This window comes from Arachis ipaensis, chromosome B04 (genome assembly GCF_000816755.2).
Source record: "Arachis ipaensis cultivar K30076 chromosome B04, Araip1.1, whole genome shotgun sequence".
NCBI lineage: Eukaryota > Viridiplantae > Streptophyta > Magnoliopsida > Fabales > Fabaceae > Arachis > Arachis ipaensis.
The window spans coordinates 128,400,994-128,413,675 of NC_029788.2; the positions used below are offsets into that span (position 1 = coordinate 128,400,994).

The 12,682-nt window shown below is 34.3% G+C and overlaps 2 protein-coding genes across 4 annotated transcripts in view; both read right to left on the reverse strand.

The window, feature by feature from the left end:
- LOC107635374 (chaperone protein ClpB3, chloroplastic) overlaps positions 1–2,974 on the reverse strand; it is a gene marked incomplete in the record, with an annotated part of 5,550 nt that extends 2,576 nt beyond the window's left edge. The window contains 7 exon segments of the mRNA XM_016338844.2: positions 1–121; positions 378–528; positions 794–848; positions 1,248–1,443; positions 1,585–1,822; positions 1,995–2,213; positions 2,500–2,974. Coding sequence (XP_016194330.1) covers positions 1–121; positions 378–528; positions 794–848; positions 1,248–1,443; positions 1,585–1,822; positions 1,995–2,213; positions 2,500–2,748 — 1,229 coding nt within the window.
- Positions 9,751–12,372, reverse strand: LOC107635376. Of its 3 annotated transcripts, none has more exons than XR_002361997.1 (4): positions 12,014–12,370; positions 11,639–11,931; positions 10,150–10,287; positions 9,751–10,039 (listed from the first exon to the last, which is right to left on the reverse strand). XR_002361997.1 is itself a non-coding variant. In XM_016338847.2 (4 exons), exons 1-4 carry the CDS (start codon positions 12,134–12,136, stop codon positions 10,538–10,540), a joined length of 345 nt encoding a protein of 114 aa, XP_016194333.1. In that variant the 5' UTR covers positions 12,137–12,372; the 3' UTR covers positions 10,294–10,537. The 3 variants fall into 3 exon arrangements, 1 of the variants encoding a protein (XP_016194333.1); XR_001619241.2 differs by having other exon boundaries at positions 11,639–11,774; positions 12,014–12,365; XM_016338847.2 differs by lacking the exons at positions 9,751–10,039; positions 10,150–10,287 and adding an exon at positions 10,294–10,554 and having other exon boundaries at positions 11,639–11,774; positions 11,863–11,931; positions 12,014–12,372.

A 12,682-nucleotide genomic window follows, 5' to 3' on the forward strand; every position in this document is an offset into this window, starting at 1 on the left:
GGGTCCTTCTCAATATACTTGCGATACTCATCTAATGTTGTAGCGCCAATACAACGCAGCTCTCCCCGACCAAGCATAGGCTTTAAAAGATTACCAGCATCCATAGCACCATTTGTGGCACCTATAATATGATGGATTAAAATTGCAATCAAATCCAACGTTCTACATGTTAATTTCAAAATCACACCACTTGGCATAAACTGGGAATATAAGTAATATATTAGGAAGAGAACATCATCTAATATCATAACCTCCACTAATCTAAAGTCTTGGAAGATAAAACAATTTGTGATTAGGGGTCTACTATAGACCTTTCAAGCAACTTTAAGCATACCTAAAAATCAGCTATCTGAAAGAGGAAAGTTGAAGCTTATTACCTGCCCCAACAACTGTGTGGATCTCATCAATAAAAAGGATTGTCTGACCCTCAGATTCTGTTACTTCTTTAAGGACAGCTTTTAGCCTGTCCTCAAATTCTCCCCGGTACTTTGCTCCAGCAATAAGTGCACCCATATCAAGTGATATAAGCTGAAACAAGAAAAGCAAATAAGATCAACTTTACAACTCCAAGAAATTATGCAAACTTAAACGAGGAGGATTAGGGGGGAAAACATTAATGTTCCTTTTAAAAATGAATTAAACCAATGATGGTAGAGGATACAATAGTGATCATGACATATTGACATCAACATTTTAAACCGAATTAGAAACATAAATGCATTGTTCGGTTCCTTTCCTTCCCCCTTCTTACCGACTCTCAAGAATAGCCCCAGAATTTGGATAAAGCACATACCCTACGGTTCATTAAAGCCTGAGGAACATCTCCTTGCACAATTCTCTGAGCAAGCCTGTTACCAAGGAAGGATTAGGTCAATATGTAGAAGGTAGTAAGTAATATTAACAAGCGCATCCAGACCAAGATCAAAGTGAGAACAGAATCACTTGAATCAATCACAGATGCCAACCTCTTAAACACAGTAACACACACCCTATTTTTAAGAAGTATTTTCACAAGTATTGTGAACTTATAGCCAAGTTTAATTTATTTTCTTAATTTTCAAAATGAATATATACCATCATAAGTTTAAATAAAATTATGTCATTTTCAACGTGATTCACAGGTTCCATTGCCAGTATTTATGAACTATGCTGGACAGTAAAATGAAGGCCTTCAAATATAGCAACTCATTAAAAATATAATTCATTTTCCAGCCAAAGTGACAGCAAAGATGAGACCTAGCACTCACCCTTCAGAAATTGCAGTCTTTCCTACACCAGGCTCACCAATTAGCACAGGATTGTTCTTTGTCCTCCTGGAGAGAATCTGGATGCACCGACGTATTTCGTCATCTCTTCCTATGACTGGGTCAAGTTTTCCCGCTTTAGCCATTGCTGTCAAATCTTTCCCATATTTTTCCAAGGCTTCATACTTCCCCTCCGGATCTACAACAAATAAAAAATTATGCTCGAACAAGATGAAATGCTGACAAGGGTATGTAACGTACAGATCCTAACACCTTAGAGAGACATACATTGTACATTAGCATTTGTCATATGTAAAAGACAAATGGAAAATAGCATTACCTTGGTCAATAACTGACTGGCGTCCCCTAACAGACTCTATTGCAGATTTTAGCGTCTGCTGCGATATTTGGAAATCTCTAAATAACTGCTTCCCGAAACGTTGATCTTGGGTAAAACCAAGAAGGAAGTGTTCAACTGAAACAAATGAATCCCCATATTCTTTCTTGTAGTCCCTGGCTCTCTGAATCAATGCCTCCAAATCACGCCCCAACATTGAACCAGCTGATTCCCCTAGAACCTAACATATTTTGACACAGGTTAAACAACTAAATTCCCAGTATTCAGATAACAGAACCATAAACAATGAACAACTATCTTATCCTCTAATGAGTAGCAAAAACCAGCCAACAAAATGCAACAATACAAGCTATCATATTATAGTTCAAACTTGCTCTACTTTAGTCAATTACCTTGGGTTGCCTCTGAATGTACTTGTCAGTAGCTTCTAGAAGCCGAGTGTTATCAACTCCAGCCTTGGAAAAAATCCTGCGAGCAAGACCATTCTTTTGCTCCAACAAAGCCTTCATCAAGTGCTCAGTCTCCACAATCTGATGCTTGTTCTCCTTCGCCACCTCCGGCGAGGAAACTATCGCCTGCCACGCCATTTCGGTGAACTCTTGCTGCGTAATCTGCCATTACATAAAAGCCAAAAACATCATCCCCTGCATCCCACAAGCTTCAACCAAAGTACCAAATCCCAAATACCATAAAAAAAACAAGATATAACCAAGATTCCACATTAATTTTGATTGCAAAGAAGCTGAGAAAATCACCGACGTGATTAGTTTGTTGAGCTAGGTTAGTTGGTTAGTTAGTTATATTACTATAATTAGCTACACAAGTAGCTCCATTACAATCAATTGCAAGGTTATACACTGAAACTGAATGAAATTTGAAGCAAATATGAAATGTTACCCTTCCACTTGAAGCTTCACAGCGAACAGAGAAACGTTGGGGATTGCTATGAGTTGTTGTCCGAAACCCATTTGCAAAATGGTTCCTTTTGGTGATGGGAAGCGATCTCAGGAAGTTGAAGGGCTTTGAAGGGAAAGCAAGGGAGGAGTAGCGAGGATTAGAAAGAAGAGCACGGTGGTTCCTGCTGCATGAAATTGGAACAGAGTGGGAAAGTGAAGAGAGACCCGGAAACGACGTCGTAGAAGCCATGGGTAGAAAAAAAAGATAGTGTTGGTTAGCAGTTAGTAGCAGCTGAAATGAAGAGTGAAGAGTGAGAGAATTAATTGATTAAAGAAGCTGAGAACTTTAACGTTGCTTGCGCAGTGAGGAGAAGAAAAGAAGAATTAAAAGAGAAAAAGAAGAGAGTTGGAGTGAGTGTGGAGCATTCGGGGAGGTTCCATCACATTCCAAATTTTGGAAGCGTTCTTGTCTCTCTCTTTCACAGTTGAGTCCCGTCGTGAAAATGACGTCAACACTCGCCGAGGATTTCATCCTTTCTGGAATCAGACACGTGGATTCGTGTTTAAGATATCCCGGGCCCAATTTCCCCGCCAAATAAAAGGTCCATGTCATGTGTTTATTTAAAAAAAAAAAAATTGGTAGTCTAATAAAGATGTCAATCATGTGAATATTTTCCAAATCCTTAAATATATAAATATATGTATAAGTGTGTGATGCTATTGCACCAATTGGCTTGCAAAGGGAAGCTTGGAACGGGATCCAGGGTTTCATTTGCCCCGTAATGTACTAGTAACTTATGTCCAATTTAGATAAATAATTTAATTATAATTTTTTTAAAAAAATAGTTTAAATAATAAATAACTATATTAAAAGTAGCTTATAAATAAGTTATTTTGTATTTGAATTTTTAGTTTTAAAAGTGCTTATTTTATAGAAATGTGATAACAAATAGTAGTATTAGGAAAAAAGTCATTTTTAAGTCAAAAGCTCAAAAAAATCACTTTTAAAACTTCTCAAACGGACCCTTAGTATATTTGTAGATCACTAAACTTGTCAGTTGGGCAGCTGCAATACATGAAAGATGTGACTCAACACGTAGAGGCGTGTTGTCAACAGTCAACACGTGGAAGGCATGCTGACTCAGCACGTGGGAGCGTGATGTCGACTTGTTGCACTCTGATTAGTTGGCAATGCAACACGTAGTCTGCGTGTTGAGTGTTCTTCCTATATAAGGCAAACTCTCAGTACCATTTCATTGCAAAAAGGAGAGCTGTTTAAATGTGTTTCTGGTGTAATGGAGAGTACCACAAATTTGATAGTGTATCACAACAGTAAAATTATACGGATCGAAATACTCATAAGGAAGTGAGTTTTGTGAGTGAGACTCCATTTTCGTTTGTGGTTCCATGCACCATGACATTCATAGAACTTTAGAACGGTCTTTGTCAAAGTATGGAGAATGATATGTTGAAGAGAGTGAGCAATATTCTGTACCGGAATCCCATTATAATTTTTGGTGGTCTAAATCAATTTGATATTATGCCGATCATTAACGAAGCAAGAATGCAAAATATGTTCCATATCCACCGACTGACTCAAGTACGATAGCCAAAGATTGAGTTGTATGTTGATTTTGAAAATGTAGAAAAAAATGGGATTGAACATGATTCAGATATAGAGGATGATCGAGTTGAAGTGTACGAAGGAATGAACAGTGATAGCGAAGAGGATTTCGAAGCTATTTATGAAGCCGGCAACGAAGACGAGAATGGTGATATGTGGAAAGTGAGGTAGTAATGGAGAATGTAGTGGAGCCGCCCGCAGTTAGTCAACTAATGGACGTTCCACCTTTTATGCGTAACTTAGATCTTAACGCCATGCATGCATCAAAATTTTTTGAATATGCAAACATAGATAGTAAAGTGTGAGTCTCTGACCACCACCTTTCCACGAGAGCAGATAGCAAAGGATAATAACCTTTAATCACTCCAATTCTCGAAACGTGGTAGAATTCTGTTGCTCATAAGGCGTCTTCTACCATCGAATTTTATGTCTCCGGTACATCAAATTTACGGACCATAAGATTCTTATTAAACTGGTGCAATATCCAAATAATTGCTAATATGTTATTTGGGTACCATATAATTACGTACTATTTTTAATTAATACAAACTTATAATATTTTTTTTATGTATAATCATTCTTTTTTTTCAACATATTACTAACTCTCTTCCTCTTCTTCGCAGAACCTCCACTGCCAAATCCCTATCTTCTCCTACTTCGAATTTTGTTGAATGCTGAAGGAGGGTTGAGCTCAATTTAAAGAGTTTCAACTCTGCGTTGCTTGTTTCTGGAGAAATGAGATGTCCCCTGTATGCAGACACAGTTCCAACACACCCTCTTCATGTTAAAAAAAAACCTCTACGATTCTTTGTAAACGTGCGAGAATCTCTGCGAAAATTGCGTGGAATCTCTGAGTAGCATGCCTCCGTGTGTTGTTCGATAGTGACGAATTTTGGCTCACACTGACGGCGTTGTGTTAACACGCCTCTGCATGTTGAGTTCACCCACAAATATGTAAAACACCCCAATTATTAATATTGGGCAAATACATCATTTTTGTTCCCTTTCTATATGAAAAGTAAATTCCGTAATAAAATCTATCATTATTAATTTAAATATGGAAAAGTATATGGAACCAAAAGGTTATCAGTCAAAAACTAAACAAAACCACATTAATTTATATTAATAATTAATTTTAAATATTTTAAATTCAAAAAATTTAAAATTAATTAAGTAAACCTAATTAAAACCTATAAAAGCCTTCCTCTTCTCTCTCACATTAACCTAATTAAAACTTATAAAAGCCTTCCTCGCCGGTACATCTTTCGCCGTCGTCGTCGCCGCCACCACAGCCACAGCAACAAATCATGATATCGGTTTTGTCACCTACATTATCACCAATGCACAACCAACACATTAATTCTTCACGTTCTTCATCTTATTCTTCTTCGCTTTGTTCTTCAGCATGTGCAACACCAGAGAGAGATTTTGTTGAAGAAGAAGAAGATACTCATGGTAATGCTGTTACTGAATCACCTTTACTTTCGCCACTTTCATTGCCACCCAATAGAGCTCTGGAGGAGAAAACCCTAATTGCAAATTTGGACTCATCTTCTTCATCACCACAAAGGGTTTCGGAAACATACGAAGCTGCATCACCAAGGAATTCTAATGTCTTCAATGGAAGTAGAAAGTCTTCCTCATCTCAGCATCAGCAAGGGTTTCTAATGGTTCCAATGGAAGTAGAAAATCTTTGTCACGATCAGCATCGTTAGATAGGGTTTTGAAGTAGAAAGTCTTCCTCATTCATTCTCATCAATCCAATCCATTCTCACATGCATTGTGTGTGTTTTTCTTAATATAATACAATATGGATCTTGATGATGATGCAGGTATATTTGTACGGAGGTCAGGTTACATCTTGGAAGAATGAACTTGGGGAAGAATTGCTATTTGTCAGTATTAATTATATAAAAACATTCATTTAATATGAAAAAAACATCCTAATACTTAACAAAAGAAACATCTAATTATATTTTAACAAAAATAATTAAATATCTATAAAATTTAAAAAAAATATATGAAATTCTTAAAGAAATAGAGACATTCACATTTGCAATACAAAAAAATTCGAAAAATATATAAAAGAACATCCATTTAGTATGAAAAAGAAACATTCTGATATTTAGCAGAAGAAACATCGATATATATTAACTCGTAGAGATTTTGGATTCACCCAAAGGTATTTGGCTGGTTTTTGGCTAATACCCTTTTGGTTCCCTAGCATTGCTCTTTAAATATAACAAAAATGAGGATTTGTTTAATGAGTGATGCTACATGTACAAATTTTTTTTTACAGTTAAATCCAATTAAGTTGGCTCAACTACAATAAAAATCACTTTCAAAATAAAAAATGAAATGCGTGATACACGTTATGCAGTACTCCACTAGCGCACAATTTAAAGAACTTGCACTACATGTACAAGTTTTTCTACACTTTTTGCAGCACACAAATTTTTGTTGTGAGCACACAAATTTGAAAGCATAACACAATAATTTTTGAAGTATAGCACACAAAAATTGGCATGTAACATAAACTTATCGATATAACACACACATTTTTGCACATAGTATACAAATTTTTGAATTATAACACATTTTTAAAGCACAGCACACAAGTTTTTACTACACTAAAATTTATATGTATATTCTTTTATTGAATTTTGTTATACATTTATTTTTTTCTCTTTTTTTTTCATAGTGTGTAAACCAGTCACCATTCATTGCAAACTAATGTTATATTACAGGTTCTATTTTTCAAAAAAAAACACACACACACACAAAAAGGTGTTGTTGACATTCTTTTTAAGTATGTCATCATGACTCATGGTTATTAACTCTGATGTGCAGTTCTAACATTTTTTTGTGGTTAGGATTCATAGAGTGCGGCACGACAATCTTTTAGTGCACCCAACACCTCTCCTTTGTATTTATGGAATGCTACCCTTAAATGCAAGATGTGAAATTTAGCTTTGAATGTAATGGCTCTTGAAAAGTTTAACGATCGCCTCGTCTTTCTTGCAATTGTCTATCAACACTGCAAACACCATATTACATCACATGTGTAAATCAAAATAAAGCGAAACAACACATATCCCTTCATTTTCACAGCACACAAGTGATCGAAGTTAATAGCTTGGTAGCTCACACTAACTTGACAAATATCATTAAATAAATTCTGGTTTATCATAGCACACAAATTTTTAAACGTAACACACATTTTTGTTCAATATAGCACACACACAAATTCACATATATAACACAAAAATCAGAATTATAGAATAACACTAATTTTTCAAACAATTCAATTAAAAAAACACTAAGAACATCATAAATAACCATAATCAAGAAAAAAAAATATATACAATAACACATAAATATTGAGTATAGAAAAATAATACAAGTAATCAAAACTAATAGCCTAGTAACTCACTAATTTATCACAAATCATTAAACAAATTTTGGTTTATTACATCACACAAATATTTAAGCACAGTACACATTTTTATTCAACATAGCACATAAATTCATACATATAGTACACAAATATTGAACATAGAAAAATAATGTAAAATGTAATCATACCTTTTCAATTTCACTTAATAAAGAAGATACATTCGATTCACAAAGAAAATGAAATACAACAACAACAAGAAGACAACCTTAAGAAAAGAAAAAAGAAAAAAACGAAGGCAACGGTGATAATGACAGCAGCGACGACGACGATAATGGTAGTGACAGACTAACAGCAGCAACAATAATGACATTGAATTTTGAGAAAAGGATGAATGCTATGAGAGTTTCAAGAACTCTAGAATAAAAATGAAAGAGAAGCTATTTAGAAAAGTAACGAATGAAAGAAGAACAGAAAAAAAAAACTTATAAACGTAGAAAACTAAAATTACTGCATTGATCATTATGCAGTTCTGTGTTATGAGAGTTTTAGACTAGCACATATATAGTAGTATAGATAACATACAGGAGCCATTAGAGAGTGCACAACATAATAACTAACTCTCATAACTAACTAACTAGTTTTCCTAATTAAATCCCCCCTAAAAATGAGGTACGATTTGGTACGTACCCTCAGTTTGGATCTGAATTTGTCTAATAAGCTTAAAGATGGTGGCTTTGTAAGAAGGTATGTGAGTTGATCATAGGAGAGAATGTGCATCACATAGATATTTTTTTATTGATAAGGTCACAAAGAAAATGCAAATCAAGTTCTAGATGCTTGCAACGTGATGGGGTTGTCTGTTAAGAGACACACTAATTGATTGTCACAGTAGATGGTAGGGGAAATAATTTGAAGAATATAGAGCTCTGCTAGTAGTTACTGAAGAGACATAAATTTCAGTTTTAGCAGCACACACACTGCTTGATATTCTGTCTTTGTAATACTTCTGCTAACTTTTGTCTATTTGTTGTTTCTCCATGATATGAGATTGTCACCAAAATAAATACAGAAGCTCATGATGCTCTTACGTAATCAATATTGCCATCCCAGTTAGCATTTGCGAAGGATATAAGACGAAAATTAGCAGATTTAGTGAATAACAGACCATGATCAAGAGTACCTTTGAGATAACAAAAAATACGCTTAATGCATTTCCAGTGATAAAGAGAGCGATGATGCATGAACTGCACCATTCTATTAACGGCAAAGGTTAAATCAGGGCGAGTTAAGGTCAAATATTGTAGATCACCAATAATTAAGTGATATTCTTTTGGGTTACCAAAAGAAGGAAGAAAAGAAATTTGAATGAAAAAAGAAGAAAGAAGAGGAGGAGGAGGAGGAGGAGGTGATCATGGTGATGACAACGGCGACGATAACGAAAGAGAAATATGAGGAAAAAGGAAAAAGAGGAGGAGAAGAAGAAGAAACAACAACGATATAAGAAGAAGCCTATGAAAAAGAAGAAGAAAAACAACCCGCGTAGATGTGAACCACGTTTAATCAACTTGGTTGGTCTTAGTTAGCTATTTTGCTTAGTTTTACAGCTTTATTATTTGGTAAAGAAGAGACAGAGAGAGCACTAAAAGAAAAATTATTTTTAATGGCCATTTATTTTTTCTTTTAACGGCAATAAAAATAGCCGCTAATACATTTATCGGCAATTATAACATTTGCCGGTAAAGACTTTTTTAATGGCCGCAAAAAGTATATAACTTTTAGCGGCCATTTTCTTAGCAATTTATATGGTTACCAAAAGTAATTCTAAAATTGCAATGTTATTCACTTTTAGTAACCATTACTATTGCCGCCAAAACCTATTTTATTGGCAATTTATATGGCCACTAAAAATTATTCTAAAATTGTAATATTATTCACTTTTAGTTGTCATTACTATTACCGCTAAAATCTTAAGACTTTTTTTAGTTATATCATACTCATTTTCTTAGAAGTAACAAACTATCTTTTTTTTTTCTAGAATCTCAATTATTTTTGCTAACAATTATTATCATTATGCATATATAAATATACTGAAATTAATTAATACAAAATGAGATATTTCATTAAACTCAAATATTGATACATAAATTTCTCTTAAAAAGTAATAAATCATGTTACAAATCTAAACAACAAAAAATGCTACGAGCCTATAATTATGTTAAAAGTAATATTATGAACATTATAGTCACCAAACACATTAACAGAGTAACAATGTTAACTTGAAACTGAAATATTATGCTACAAAGTGGTAAACTTAGCATCTTTAGACTCGAGGGAAGGCCAAAGCTTCACTAGGTTTAGAATCAACAGCCATGTCCATGCGAGCAACAAAGAAGTGTTGATGAACTGGAGCATATAGACTTGGAGCAATCATGGTTCCATATTTTCGAAGCTCTCCAGGCATTATTGCTCCTAAGCTGGGAATTCCAATAAGCTTAACTATTTGGCTTCAATCTTTCCGTCCTGGAGCAACAAAAACCATCACTTTCAACAATGTTTAAAGAGTGATCACTTGATATTAGTGAATTTGTGCAACAAGAAAAAGGCAAATTAAACTGTGATATTCTACTTACCTGATAAAAATGCCAAAAAAAATGCATGCTTATAGTTAGCCACCATGCATATAAACAATACCGAAAGCTTTCTAGACCTTCGAACTTTTGCTAAGCCAGTTTTTCAGTCTTGATGCTTCTAAAGAATTTCATGATCCTCTTCATGCAAACATACACAAAGATAAGAATGAAAGAAGTGTCAACATAAACTTATAAGTTTTTGAGTCTGCAATAAACACCAATAAATTATACTAAAAAGGTAGGAATGAAAGAAGTGCCAACATACACAAAGATGTTTTCAAGAGAATAAATGTGAAGCTTAGATATAACGAAACAATAAGATTCCCAATAAGTTCTTCTGAGATATTTCAATAATCTTTTTCTCCTCTGAACCATCGCTATCAAACCTTTACGAGAATGCACATCCTAAATCATGATAGAATGAATCAAGTAAGGTATATGAGAGTACTATGCTAAGAAAGATTTTCACCATGTAATCCAAGATAAAAATCGAAGGGTCAAGAGACGGGTTGAAATAAAAATAGTGGTGACATTGCACAAGAGGGATCTCAAGGGTGAACTAATAAGATGGATCATGGCAAGACTGCAAAAGTGCAAATTGAATTAAGAAGCAATCTTATGACTAGCAATAATAATACACTATTTTTCATTCATTTGATATACTGGTAGTAAGAATGCATATTTGGACCATTGGTTTTTATCTATAACTTTACATACATACAGCTTAATAGAAGTCCAACCAAACAGATGAAACATGTCTCCATAGCTGAAGATGAAACATGTGGAAGAGCTGAGAGCCACAAAAGAATTCACCTATGCTATGATCCTATGCTAAATCACATTTTATGTTTGAATTGTTTCAATCTATAATGAAGAGTTCACCTATTAGCAAAATCAATAGCCTAAAGAACAGTGAGGATGAGAGTCCTAATGTGAAGTACAGGGCTATTAATTTATGCACGACAGCATATACAACATATTAATGATTGGTTTTATGCCTTAACCATTGTTCTCAAAATGACCAATTCTATAACATATTAACCAAAAAGCACTACCATTACCAATTGAATTTAATTTTTATGCATGTGAGCATGGTCACCGTAGCAAAAATAACTAATTTTCAAAACCGTCATTTAAAAAGTCGTCTAAATACGCGAATATAATTGGATGAATGTGTAAGTTTTTTTAGACTGTCAGTGCATGCATCAAAAATTAACCTTCATTACTATAGAGTGAAAATTAGCAACATTAGCATTTTTTCTTCACAAGAATAAGCTGAATGGTAGCAACATTCACTCTTGCTAGCACTCCCCACAATGACTAAAATATTTGTAAAACTAAAAACATTTGTATAATTCAAAACACGCTGAATTAAGTAAAACAGAAAGGAACTACCAAAGAAAAATGGACACACTAATTAAATTTTCTAAAAGCACAGGTGACTACAAGAAGGAAAATAAATAAATAAAATAAAATAAAATAAAAATACCAGAGGGAGGAGGCTCTTGAATGGGGCATAAATTTCCTCTCCTTGGTAAGATCCCACTCTGATAGCAGAGGCTTGAGTCAGAGACCCAAAGTGATTCGCTTGTTGGATCTTGTCCTTCGTTGCCCATGAAATTCCCCTGAACACAATACACACAATTTCCACACCATTATTTCTCAATAATCATAAAAAAATAAAACAAAAAACTGCTGGGAAATGAAACTAACTATCGATTTGCAATAACGCCACCAGTGAGTTTGATGCCATTGTTTCCACCCCACCCAACAAGCATTACACTGAGCATTAAAAAAAAAATCAGAAATGAAACAAAAAAGTGAAAATAAAATGTTTTGGAATTTGGATCTTGATTATGTGTACCCCAATTTTAGTGTTGTTGAGCATCCATTGAGTCAGGGTTAAGGAGCATGGTGAGCCCATAATCAGTAAGACAGGATTCGAAGTCCGAACCCAGCAAGACATTAGAAGATTTAAGGTTTCCATGAGTTAAGCCAGGGTTTTGGTGGATGTAGAGTAGGGCGGTCGCGAGATCTTGGCGATTTTGAGGCAGGATGTCCAATGAAGAGGCTTTCCTCCACCGGATGTTTTTGATCCTACATTGTTACATTCATCAGAAGATTAACAGAGGAAGAGAACAAAGTAATTATCAGAAATCTAGAGATGAAGTTTACTAATAACACTGCAGTATTAGAAGTATAACTTGCCTTAATTTATCCTAAGTAATCACAATTATAAGCTTAAATAGTCCTTATTTTTCCATTGTACATAGTATGATGGTGTTGTCTATGGTGTCTAGTTGTGTTCGGTACTAAGTGTGGTTATACCAAGTTGACCTGTAATGATGCAACACATGGTGAATTGACTAACAAATATGTGGCTATTATTGAGGCATGGTAACTCTGCTAATTAAGAATGGTAACTTTGAGTGTGCGTAGAAAATTTCACTTTTCACTTTTGTGGGATGTTAAAATAATATTTTTTTTATTTATAAAATATAATTTTTTTTTAACTTTTTAAAAAAAATTAATT

What these genes read in the sequence shown, in the direction of transcription:
- LOC107635376 (XM_016338847.2), bottom strand. Translation starts at nt 12,136, where the DNA reads ATGGAAACCTTAAATCTTCTAATGTCTTGCTGGGTTCGGACTTCGAAT. An exon ending in TCAACAACACTAAAATTGGG is followed by an intron (nt 11,932 to 12,013) that starts GTACACATAATC and finishes TTTAATGCTCAG; the next exon opens with TGTAATGCTTGTTGGGTGGG. An exon ending in GGCGTTATTGCAAATCGATA is followed by an intron (nt 11,775 to 11,862) that starts GTTAGTTTCATT and finishes TATTGTGTTCAG; the next exon opens with GGGAATTTCATGGGCAACGA.